Source organism: Poecilia mexicana, unplaced genomic scaffold (assembly GCF_051168715.1).
Source record: "Poecilia mexicana isolate PSO_F unplaced genomic scaffold, ASM5116871v1 scaffold_10, whole genome shotgun sequence".
In the NCBI taxonomy this organism is placed as follows: domain Eukaryota; kingdom Metazoa; phylum Chordata; class Actinopteri; order Cyprinodontiformes; family Poeciliidae; genus Poecilia; species Poecilia mexicana.
Window position 1 is genome coordinate 11027289 of NW_028263379.1, and position 13191 is coordinate 11040479.

Here is a 13191-nt window from a genome sequence, read left to right on the forward strand (position 1 = left end):
AGTGCCCCAAGAAGGAAGTAGACAGTCGCAGCTCACATTTTCGTTCACTTTTCTCCAATCTGCCCTCTCCTTCCACCACCACTAACCTCTCCATCTGAGCCCAACAACACACAGAGCTGTGTTTGCTGGATCCACAACGGCGACCAAATGAATCTTTAATGAGCGTTTTAGAACTTATAATGGCATGTCGCTAATGTCCTGTAATGATCCTTCCAGTTGATGGCCACGCCTCGATGCTTTCTCCTCCACTGCGCCTCTGACAGTTGTCTGACAATGCTTTGAACTTTGGAGAATCGAGTCTCTTCTTCTTCCCTTCAGCAGCATTTTTACAACTAGTGCAAGTACAAAAAAAAAAAAATCTCTTTCTGGGTTTATCTGGGAAAAAAGATGACTTTTCCTCTGAGAAAATCTGTTTCAGGTAAGTTATTTATTCTTGATGTTGGATTTAAACTGCTCGTGCTTCTTTTTTTTAATTATGTATTATGCGTCTGAAATCTGGTTTTCTTGCAAAGACTTGGTTGCCGTGCATAAAGGAATGCCAGGGATCATGCTGCACATCTTTTCTTTGTTTTATTTTTGTTTTGTTTTTTTTTTTTGTTTTTTGGGTTTTTTTTTCTTTTTCATTTTAATCTGAGATCAACTCTTGGTTGAGTTTATGTTGCTGTCCATGGTGCTGAAATGAATCTTTGCATTCAATTTTTGACAGATTTTGCTGCTTTTAGTGTGAATGATTCTTATACCAGTTTTATCCTTGTTGAAATCTCAGCTTCATCTTCCTCAAATTGTGGTGTTTGTTGTATGTGGAGCTTCTTGTGGTATTTATGACAGTTCCTAACCGTAAGGTGTGGCGTTCCTATTTCTTTATAAAGTAAAAAAAAAAAAAAAAAAATGGCAGTGTCACTTTTGGTTTTACAACTGTAGATGGCACCATTGGTTAGTCTTTTAAAAGTGTCCAGTGGGAAGTGAAGGTAACCTGGTGATGTCTGGATATCGCAGAATCAAACCTTTATGGTGGATTTTATTACATCTCATTATTGCGAAATGCACTTCTTTTTTAAAGTTCTAGTTTTATTCTTCTGGCTTCTTGTAATTCTAAATTTTTGACAAAATTTTAAAGGAATTTTAAATTACTATAAATCCACAAATGTGTTCAAGTAAAATCTCCCGTTTTCTTACTATTTTTACATATCATGACATTTCTTTAAGATATTAAGGCGGTGTGTAAGGCTAACAATCGTCTTCAATCACAATTTGCTACACTGTTTTACTCTTAGAGCTGTTTGCCATTTTAATAGAAAACAATCGGTGATGTTCTTTACCCCTCGTTTGGATTTCTTCACTTCGCTACCCACCCACCCCGCCTTTTTTGTTATTTTGGTACTTAAGATGAAACATGTCACATGACAGCGTGTGTTTAGTTAGTGGTGTCTCTGGTCTGTGTTTGTGTCTGTACTACGCGGACCGGCCGTCTCCCCTCCTCCCCGCTGCTCAGTCTCCAGATTGCTGTAGGTGGGGACGCGCTGAGCGGCGCGGCTCGCTGGGTTTGCGTTTCACGCCTATTTACTGATTCAACATGGGGCGCATCGCTCTAGCAAACTGTACAGGGAAAACAAACAACACGAACCGGATTCATTCACGTCCCTCTGCTGTGCATTTTTAAGTGTCTTTCTCTCCGCGGCACTTTCACAGTGAGGGATTAAGGGGAACAGTCACAGAGGCGTCTGCAAACAGGTGTTTTCCTCCCACTGCGCTTCATTCACCAAACCGGTTACTATGCATGTGCGCTGCTCTGGTGTTTTAGTGGGATAACGCAAACCCATTGACTGAGACAGGGTTTGGGCTGTTTTGTGTTAGAAAGATGATCCTGCTGGAAGAACACGCAACGCGGTTTGGTGAAAGTCTTTTTGCATCTTCTTCTCGACCGTCTAATTTTTGTTTATCAAACTTGACTTTTTTCTCGGAGATACACTGGACAACTCCTGAATAACGCATGGATTCGTGGAAAATGATCCTTTAGGAGGTTATTCGAGCGAGCTGGCTTTACCTCCCCTCTGGGACTATTTCATTTCACCGTTTGATGCACTTTGCGAAATCTTCATCTCGAGCACCATCGTAGTTGCCTCAGACTTTCTGTAGCGCTGCGCCTGGAAGTTTTCCTGCCAGAATCCGCCGTTCCGGATTCATCCACTTTTCTCTGGAAGTTTTCTTCCCCAGACCGCTGCCAAACTGGCTATGGCGGCGGCTATCGCCAGCTCCCTCATCAGGCAGAAGAGGCAGGCGAGGGAGCGGGAGAAGTCAAATGCCTGCCGCTGCGTTAGCAGCCCCAGCAAAGCCAAAGGAAGCTGTGAGAAACCCAACCGGCTCAATGTCTTCTCACGGGTCAAACTCTTTGGTTCCAAGAAAAGACGAAGGAGAAGACCAGGTCTGTTGTCAGGATGCTTGTTCTCTGACCTCCTTTTCGCCTTTGAGAACTATATAGCAATAAGATAATTTGCATAAAAAGCATGCAGTGTTTAACGAGCCTCTGCATAGAAAATTACCAGATGATTCTTCTGTTTATACAAAATGATTGCACTGATTCTAAGTCATTTATTTCTAACTTCTACGATGAGTGTCTAAGCTGAGGGTTAAATGTATAATAATAGGTTTTTTTCTGTTAGTTCACATTTGTTGTGACAAAATCAAACTTTTAAATAGTTTTTAATTCCATAATTTTAGAGAAGCACCTGGCGACTGGAATTGGTTGATTTCCCCTCGATCAGCTCCCATCAGTGATGCATGCAAAAATAAAAAACCTGTTTTGCTCTATCAGCAGCATACTTGAATATGATTTTTTTTTATGTTTAAAAAAATAGATATTTTCCTCTTTGTATTTTTGCTTTTAAAAAAGTAAATTAGAATCTGCCAAGCGTCGAGGTCTGTTGTGCAGTTTAACAGGATACCCACGATTGTTCAGTAGCTTTTCTTCCATTAAGAGCTGTATTTAAGACATAGACTGTAATAAACTTTGTACAAGTTGCTGAGAAGATGACTGAAAAAGTTGGATCTGCATCCAAGAAATGTTAGCTTTGTCCCCATTATCCAAATCTGAAGGCCGTACAAAACAGATCACACTACAGAAAGAAAATAATTTGTTTTCATTTATAATTCTACTTAAGTTGATGCATCACAGTCACCTATTTTTTGGGATAAAGAAACTGGTTAGTTTTTAATCTGACATGGGATGGGAAAAGATTTAATTGAGCAAATAATTTTGTTTGTTTGAAAGCCAGAAGTGTCTTTTCTTGTTTTGTGTGTATAGGTGCAAAAGTTGTCATCAAAGTTTACATTTTAAATTTTGTTTTTGTTTTTGTTTTTGCAGTTATATTTGAAACACTTTTTTCATTTTAAAATAATTTTACATTAACAGTTACACTACATGCCTTTAAGGTCATGGTTCAAATCCCAGGCTGGAGTTTTTCTGCATGGAGTTTGCATGTTTTCTCCATGCGACCGTGGGTTCTCTCTGGATAAACCAGCTTCCTCCTACAGTCCAAAAACATGACTGTTGGGGTAATTGGTTTCTGTAAATTGGATGGTTGTTTGTCTCATGTGTCTGTGTTGCCCTGTGATGGACTGGTAACCTGTCCAGGATGTGCCCTGCCTCTCGTTCAGTCACTGCTGGCGATAGGCACCAGCCCCTCTGCAAGCCTGCATGGACGTTCAGGGATGGATTAATTTGATTAAGTGATTGTTTATATAACTGTTCACTATATAATGTTTACACCATCCATTATTTTCCTTAAATGGAGAAACTGATGAGGTTTAAATAATTTTCAGTCTCAGAAGTAGCTGGTCTTCAGACTTTAAAGAAAATATATATATACATCTTCTTTTTTTAGAGCTCAGTAACTCAATTAAACATGAAATCATTTACAATTACAATTAAAGCACAATGTAATTCTTGGCAAACGGGTTGCAAAGGTAACTTTAGTAAATCCACAATGGTTTCACTTAACTACAAGTAAGACAGAAGAATAGATGAAAGGTGTGGTTGCCCACTAAGAAAAAAACAAACACTCCAGAAGAGACAGTAACCAGATAATGGAGGGCACTTAGCTCTAATTGGACATTCATGATGTAACACAGCAGTAACAGGAATAAATACAGCGTCATATTCCCCTTCATGTGAACATCTGACATGTGACCGAATTAAAAACAGGAGATTAAGATTACAGTAATTTAGCTGTGATGACGTGCTAATGGACCAGTCTGATTACATCACAACAATATTCCTGCTATTGTTGTGTGAAGCGCCTTAGTGTGGACTTTCTCAATGCAGGTGGAGCTAAGAAATGACTGCAATCTTTCTTGGTTAAAGATATAAATAACAGACTTAATACTGATGATCACTAAATATGAATTTGCTTCCATTTGATTTCATTTTATTCTGTTCAGTTTAGTGGGCTCAGTTCTCAACAATCTCAAGTTTTTTTTTACAAAACATCAAATTATTTTGCAATTGCACTCAAATGTGTTATGATTTTTACCAATTTGATCCAATTATATAGATTAGACTCAAATCTAGGTGCCAATTTAATTCTACAAGGACAAGGTGAAACTTGGTTATCAGTTATCTTGACTTTACATGTTCACCACCTTGATTTATACTTTTTCTTGTATAAATCTGGATTTTTAAAGAATTTGAGATTCAGCTTCCCTCCGAATTTGATATTTCCAAATAAGATTAAGTGTGCTTTTTGTCTACTGTTTGCCACATTTCCTTGTATTCCTCTTTAAGTTCAGTGTGATGCATGGCATTTTATTGATTGCATATTTAAAGCAAAAAGCTGAAAGCAATGTGTTATGTCTCAATTTTGGAACCATGTTGAAAGGTTAAACCTAATTTTAGGATTCTTCTTGCAGTAATATTAATATATATTCTGATCACATTCATATTTTCTTGAGGTATTTTGTTGATAAAACATAATATGTCAATTTATTGGTGTTTAATCATACATGGAGTCAGTGAAGAAGTGGAGGAAAAGACAAGTGAGATGGAAAAATCGTCACCCGTCTCTGACAGCTGGAGTGTTACATGTCCGTGGCCCTGGTCAGTTTTGGTTTAGATAGTCTTTGCTCTTGTCCATCTGTGGTCTTTTTCCTTTGAAGCCGTGCCGCCGGGGCTCCCTTTTTAGTTCAGTTTCATAGTAGAAATAACAAAGAACTCGCCAGTGCTCATTGATTTCATAACCAAAACATCCAGAGTCAAATGAGTTCCTAATAATTACATCATACTTATATACATTGAGTCAGTTGATTAATAATTTATTATGACTTTAGCTAAAGTGGAAGTCTAAATACATGCAAATAAGTGAAAATGCTTTTTATTCCTTCCATAGAAAAGCCCACAGCAAGTAGATTGCTTCAGCTCGGATTGTTGCTGTTTTTATTTTGGGATTTAAAATGTGACTGGCTGTCTAACTTAATCTAAATCATCAATTTGCTCATTTTAAGCTTCCCAGCTCCAGCTAAATTTGACACTTATCATTTCATCTGGTTGTAGAGCTATTTATATTAATGATTCGCTTTAGAGCTGCACAATATATTCAGTCACAACCATCATCTTAACACCAACACGGTGAAAAAACCACAATTGCAAAACACTATTTGGATGCTATTTTTGTTATGCTGGTATATTTTAAGTACAATTAATTTACACCTTTTTCTTACACCTTATGACAATATTAGAATTTGAGGTGCAGCGTGACTCGATGACCTTGGTGTTTAAAAAAATATTAGGAAAGTAAAGAAATGTGGATTATTTGCAGCCACTGTCATCACTGCAATATTCATTTAGCAATGCATGTTTTCTAAATATTGCGTAACTCTAGTGTTCATTTCATTCTTCTGTTTTTGTTTCTCCTGTGCTTCCACAGAGCCCCAGCTAAAGGGGATTGTAACGAAGCTGTACAGTCGACAAGGCTTCCACCTGCAGCTGCAGGGAGATGGAACCATCGATGGGACAAAAGAGGAGGACAGTAGTTATAGTAAGTTCCTAAATCTCTGTCTCAATGGTGTTTTCTCTCCTACATGCATTCAGTTGACAGAATAAGGATCCACACTAAACGTTACCGTATCTATATCAATTCTATAAAAACCATCAGTCAGTTTACATTGAATGGCTCTGATGAGGGAAATTATATTTTCTCTTATTTATCAAAGCCATCAAAACTAAGAATTTTTACATTTGTTAGTCTATAAGCACAATGATACTATGTACTTTTATGCACTTTACTTTCAATTTAATAAAAATATGATTTGAAATATCTGGAAAAAAATTGAGACCATTGCACTGATCCCCATTAAAAACTGCCTGGTTATTCCACCAAATGTTGATTTCTGAACTCTTCCTGAGTTAGAACATTAGTATTGTTGATTCTAAATGAATGTGAACTTCTTTACTTTCCATTATTTGAGGTCGGAAAGCACTGCATCTATTTAGTTATTTTGACCATTTCTCATTTTCTGAAAATAAATTTAAAATTTCTGCTTAGAATTTCAGAGACATGTTGTCAGTAGTTCATAAAATAAAAGAACAATGTTCATTTTACTCAAACATATACCTATAAAAAGTAAAATCAGAGAATCGGATCATTTTAAGTGATCTCTTCATTTTTTCCAGAGCTGTAGATGGTGATAATCTTGCACTTGGTCCATTTCCTAATGGTTTCCAAACTCTTACCAATATTGAAGAACCTAAAGAATATTTTGTTAATTTTTATGTTTCAGATCTTACGGAAAATAAATTATATTTAGTCAAAGTTTGAATTGTCGTGTCAAAATCTAAGGAACACCTGGAACTCTTTATCATCCGGTAAAAGCCTGATTGGTGCATCTCTACAATTGGATGCACCACAGGCATCCCTGGAGTTGCTACACTTCCCAACAACCCATCAATTACAACATAACTTTCTGCTCAAGTTGCAGAGAGACAGTTCAATTTTCAGTGTTTCATTCATTGCATTCAGCAGCATTCAAACTGAGTAAATAGGTCATTATACGGAGCAAAACAAAAGTTTGTTTCAACACTTCAAGTGGCTCATTACTGAGAAGCACTTTAATTTTCTCTGATTAATCACTCTGTTGAAAAACCTGAACTTGGGTCACGACCGTCATCTTCCTCTCCTACACTCTGTGTGAAAGACAGAAAGAGAGAGCTTTGTCTTACAGCATGCAATGATGCATTCCTGTCGTAGCCACAACACCCACCAGCTCTTTGTTTAATAGTTGAAACAGGAGATGAGTGGAGGAAAAACAGCAAAGCCACTTGTCTGCTAACAGTGCAGCAGAAATGGATCACCTCCAAATTAGAAAGAACAATAAAAATCTTGCATGCTGGGGCAGTGCAGTGCTTTGTGACTTAATTAAATTTGATTTATTCAAAAGAACAATTTGGCAAAAGGATAGATATTTGATCTAAGAGTTATATATGCTAAGTAGACTGCAACAATGAGAAGAAAGGTAAACATAACACAGAGAACCAATTAGCAGAAGTTGGCATAAAGACACAGAAAGGATGTCTCAGTGTTTTAATCTTGCATACGCCACCTATTAAACGCTCCTCGTTTTCTAGCAAGCATAGCACACCTTAAATTTACTTGGACTCAGTGTTTTATTAGGTTGCATAATAACTGGCCCGCATCAGCACAAAGTAGTTTGTCAAAAGAAAATTAAAGAGAGCTGCTGAACATGGAGGAGAAGGAGTGAAGCTCTTTGCGCTGCTCCAAAAATAGCGTTGTTAGGCGCTGGGTGCGCTTGTCTCCATGGTGACGGAGAGTGCAGTCCTCTTGGAGCTGGTGTTGTCTTGTGATGGTGGGAGAGGACCTCCTCAAATGTGAGCACACACACACGCACAGATAAATACGAGGAAGGATTTGATCTTTGCTTCAGTAGCTGGCTGAGCTGACAGATTCTCCCCTGTTTGACTGTTTAGCAAAGAAGTTTGTCATTTCTTTTTTATGAGGAGGGGATGTGATGGGAAAAGCTAAATAAATGCTACTGTATTCTTTCTCAACTCAAATATTCAGTTGCATTGCATCACAACTACTTAAATTGAACATCTGAAAAACTATTGAAACAAACAAAAAAAGCTACATTTCTTTACAGATAAATTTCATCCTATTTTTAAATTTACAATTTCAATCTTATAACTTTGTTGAACTCCAAAATTTAACCTATTAATGTTATTGCAGAGTCCCATAACCAGACTGTTTAAAAAAGCAGTAATGATCGAGCCAGATAAAAACCAGCCTGTTGTTCTACGCTGTGTTTCGCACAGAGGGACCCTCAGTTATTGAGAAATTATTTCTTTCTGGAGGCGATGGCACGGTGATGCTTACTGGAAACGGCATCCCTGTAAACAAGCGGAGAGAGAAGGACGGAGCCAGACGAGATGGCAGTTAATGTTAATTCAATGTTTGGAAGCGTTGCCAACATGGACTGAATGGTTTTGTTCTTTTCCTTTGTTGCCTTTGCTAAAACTACCGCCATATGCCGACTACGATTCTAAAACGAGGCAAAAAATCAAGATCGTTGACAGCTCCTCCTTCTGATTGGCCTGGTTGAAATTCAGCTGGAGGAATCAAGTTCAATGGGAGAAATCTCAGATGGAGTAATGAAGGGAAATTAAAATCAAGTGGAATTACATAGGATGACAATCTAGTAATGAACATTTAAAATCTCATGTTCATTGTGCTTAACTTTGTTGCACTGTACACAATCCAAAAGCTTGGAAGCAATATTTCATTGCATAAAAAACAAAAACATAATTATCATATTGTTTGTCCCTTATTCGAATACGTTATTCTGATTATCAGATATTTGTTTTGTTTTTTTTCTTTCCTACATCGTCTTGTGCTTTATCACTAGCATGGAACCAATACAAAATCCAATTTTTCTTTTACTTTTGCACTGAATTGTGACTCATAAAAATCTTCTCAGCCCTAAGACCAAACCTTTTCTGGTGGACTTTTGATTAAGCTAAATGCACAGTAGTCGTAAAGTACAGCTCAGTGTATCGTGACTGGCAAGAAGAAAAAAATTACTGGGGATTAAAGCCCCAAACTTTCACCTTAGAATCAAGTGCAGTAGCCTGGTGTTGCAATATGAGCAGCAACAATATTTAAAAGTTAAAAATGTTGTCTTTTATTCCTGAGTGTTAGGTTGGATTTGCTGTTATACCAGATATAAGGTGTCACCACATAAGCTTCACCAACATAATCTTATTCCCTTAATCAGATTTTGGTTCCTTTCCAACTTTACTCCCCCATTTTATAATATAGCAGGTTTCCATGCCAACTTCCTCATTATGGCAGCTGAATGATTTAGCTGCTTAAGGCTGTTTGAACACACAAAGTGTCAGGTGCAGCATATTCCGCTTCTTACCTGAAAATGGCCTAACTCTGCAGAAGGAGCGGCAAAGAGCAGCATTTTATAGAAAACCAAGAGATAATAAGTGTAACACTGTTATAGAGCAGAAAAGAAATGAAAAAAATCAGTTTTTAACCAATTATCCTCTTCTTGTACCGTGTTTCCCCGATAGTAAGACACCCCCGATTGTAACACGTATCGGGAGTTTCAGGGGGGTCGGCTAATATAAGCCGTACCCCGAAAGTAAGACATATGTCTTACTTTTCGGGGAAACACCTCTCATCTAGCTGCGCGCCGCCTCCTGCCCACGTCCGCACCGTCCCCCTCTCCATGCGTCGCCGCGTCTGCCGCCTCCCTCTGATCTTAATGAGCGCCGCCTCCTGCCCACTTCCGCGTTTTATGGTTAAAACAAAAAATTCGACAATTTTTTTCCAATATAAGACATACCCCGAAAGTAAGACATAGTGGGGCTTTTGGGGATAAAAAGAAAGTAAGACACTGTCTTACTTTCGGGGACACACGGTAGTTGTTCACGTTAGTGACAGGACTGCAACACAGCTAGCTACAACAAGAAGTTAGAAATTTAGTGTAAAAATGTGCAGTACATTTTGCCTCTATGCCTTTTTTTGTTAGCTTTGGTAAGCTATATGTTTATGCATTTAGCAGATAATTCTATCCAAATTGAAAGAGGCCGTATCAGCGGAAGACAGTTAGGTTTTGTCCGAGGTGACTGAGGTGAAACAGAGTGCAGGCATAGAGGGAAGAGCAGAAACAGGGTCTAGAAAAGCACAGAAGAACTACTTTTTTTTAAACTCGGGACATGATTATGGGAAATGTTTATCAACTTATTTATTCTCATGAGTTTTTATTAGGAAATCAGGAAAAGTGTACTCCTTACACTCTGGGAAGTTTCCAGATGGGTATCTCAGAATTACTTCTTGAACCTAAAATGACTTCTGTGATACAGGCACACATTTCTGATTTTATCTCAGTGAACTACTGAATTTTTTCTTAACATTTTTTTAAGATCCTTAGTTTTAATATTGAAAATTAATGCCTTCAATAATGGATTTTTTCCCCTCACAAATTTACAACTTTTCAACAGACATTTACAAAGTTGTTCATTGAAAATATGTAAAATCAATCAAAACCGTTTTGACTCCAGTCAGTCCAGTTTATTTGTCTTGCTTCAACATTTGCTCTAATACTATTAAGTTAAAAATGACGTTTATGCTAACTATAGTTCACAGCTACTAGTTTGAACTGCAGCTGTTGTTGGGAGGTTCAGGTTGATCGTCACATTGAATCGGTCATGACTGTTTTTGCGAGTAGGTGGAACAGAGATGATCATGAAAGCTGTCCCTCAGGCCACCCTTCTCTTTCTCAATCCATGTTCCTCCATGCAGCAGGCTGTCCGTGCGTAGGCGGCAGCCCTGTCGCTCTTCAGTGTGCTCAGGTGTTTCAAGGAGCCAGAAAGTAATTGAGTTTCCCCCCACCCACTTGTAAAAATCTCCATCAGTGCTCCGGCTGGTAATCCCTCTGAAATGAGGGAGATAGCAGATCAGTTCGTGCTGATCGTGTTGGAGGCACCGAGGGGAAGATCTGAGCGGAGACATGTGACGTGAGGAAGGTGCCTATGTAAGGAAAAGAACTGTTAATACAATATGACAAGCAAGTGAGGGAACATCAAACCTGAAGCTTTGGACATACACACATATCAATCATAACTTTATGACCTCTGACAGGTGGTGTTAATATCTCTATTTATCTCATTATTTTGCCTTTCAGTGGGCAAACTATGTTGGGCAACAAGTGAACTTTTTGATGTAGGAAAAATGAAAAGAAGTTAAACAAGGGTTAAATTATGACCATTAAGACGGTTCAGAACATCCCCAAAACTCTGGTGGCGAGTTCCTGGTCAGCAGAGGTCTGTATCTATCAATAGTGACTGATTACAGCTCGTGACTCTGGTCCAGTTCAACAGACGAAATACTTCAGATCATGTTGCTGAAGAACTGAATACTGGTTCTGGTAGACTGCTTCAGTCTACCAGAACCAATTTTACGCTTCAAAACTTTGTTGAAATAGTTTTGAGATGACCTCCTTCCTGTTCTAACTGCACTGCACGCCAGTGTACAAAGCAAGTTATGTATACATGAATCATGCTCAGTAAGAAGCATGGACTGCCTGTTACTTAGTCAAGAATTGTAACTTATTTACTGAAAATCTTGAAATGAACCCTGATTGTACAACACAAAACAGTTCACAGTGTTCATTTTCTAAGATGAACAATATTTCAGAAGCAAATCCTGACATGCGGATCATTTCAACCCTGCTGTCTTCAAGGATTATTACTCCCTGGGAAAAATTGTTTTGGTGAGAATAGATAAATATATTTTTACTGTAGTTCTTTGTTTAACTGCAGATGATTGCACAAGCCACAGTCCATTACATCTGTCAAAAATAACTTGAAGGATTTTCTATCTTATGTTATTGATGCTGAGGAGTAAAAAAAGACAAATGCTCTGTTGTAGACATAGAAATGTGATCCAAATGTATCATTTCAATATACATATAAAACATAATTTGTAAGAGAAAATAATAAATAAGAACAGAGCCTTTTCTGGAAATGACTGTGCTTGAAATGGATGTATTTCCCATTAAAGTCAAATTAATCTCTCAAAGCTGCTGTAAAGTAAATACAATATACAGTACATTCTTCTGGCTGATGCTTTTTTAAAGCAAACAGTGTCTGCTGCGCTTAAACACAGAGAGCAAATAAAGTGACCCTTCAAAAAGCCTCTATAGTTCACTTCACCCAGAAGTGTTTGAGATGTGGATATTTATAGTGAGGATACACTGAACCAGAGCTTCAGTAGAGTTTACGTTAAAAAAAAAGAACATACATGGACATAAGCTTAAAGGGATTGTTTAAAATAACATCAGCATTATTATGTTTGTCTCCATACCCAGTATAGTAAAACACGTCAGGCTTTTCATTAATAAGTCCCTGCAGTCGTCGGCTCACCACAAAGCAGTTTGTTTTGTTAGAGAGACGGGTATTTATGTGGACTCTTATAATCAACCTTTGACTTCAATATGAGTAAGTTATACAAACACACACACGCACACACCACTGAACAAGCGGATATTAATTAGGTGGAGATATACCTCAGTGACCAGCTGGGTTGCTGCTGCTCCTTTCAGACACAAAACCAATATCCAGCTTCCTAATCACAGACAGGTTTATATTTATTTATTTTTTGTGTGTATTTTGGCCTGAGTTCAATCCACAGGGTTTATATAAGTGACTATTGTTTGTGTAAATGTTGGCGCGGCCACAAAGAATATTCCAGCAGCTTTGTCTGGAACCAGACAGACATTATTATATTTTAATGGTTTTGTAATCTTATCCTGTGTGTAGTGGTTAGTTGAAGTGAATTTAGAGTGATTCACTGTTAAGTAATTTTCAGAGTAGCGACTGTCAGCTAGCAGTGGTTAATCTGATATTTAGTTTGTGTGATATGAAAAAATGCTTTTAACTTCTTATTTTAATAGTTCAAACACTAAATATGCAGAGTGAAAACCATTTCAGCACATCTGCAGAAGCCAATTACCTAAGTATTCCCTATATACCACTTTGGCTCGGGGTTCGGGAAAATAAATAGCACTTGTCTTTTTATTGACTTGTTATTGGCTCCAACCAATAACAAGTCAAGTAGTACCATGCCTGTAGGTATTTAAGCTTCTTCAGTGGCATTTTCTTTTATATAATTTAGA

General features: G+C 37.8%; 1 protein-coding gene across 1 annotated transcript in view; it reads left to right on the forward strand.

The window, feature by feature from the left end:
* Nucleotides 1-1158: 1158 nt before the first annotated feature.
* fgf13a (fibroblast growth factor 13a) overlaps nucleotides 1159-13191 on the forward strand; it is a 31923-nt gene continuing 19890 nt past the window's right edge. Inside the window, exons 1-2 of the mRNA XM_014984621.2 lie at nucleotides 1159-2422; nucleotides 5919-6029. Coding sequence (XP_014840107.1) covers nucleotides 2233-2422; nucleotides 5919-6029 — 301 coding nt within the window. The 5' untranslated portion in view covers nucleotides 1159-2232. The remainder of the gene's footprint in view (nucleotides 2423-5918; nucleotides 6030-13191) is intronic.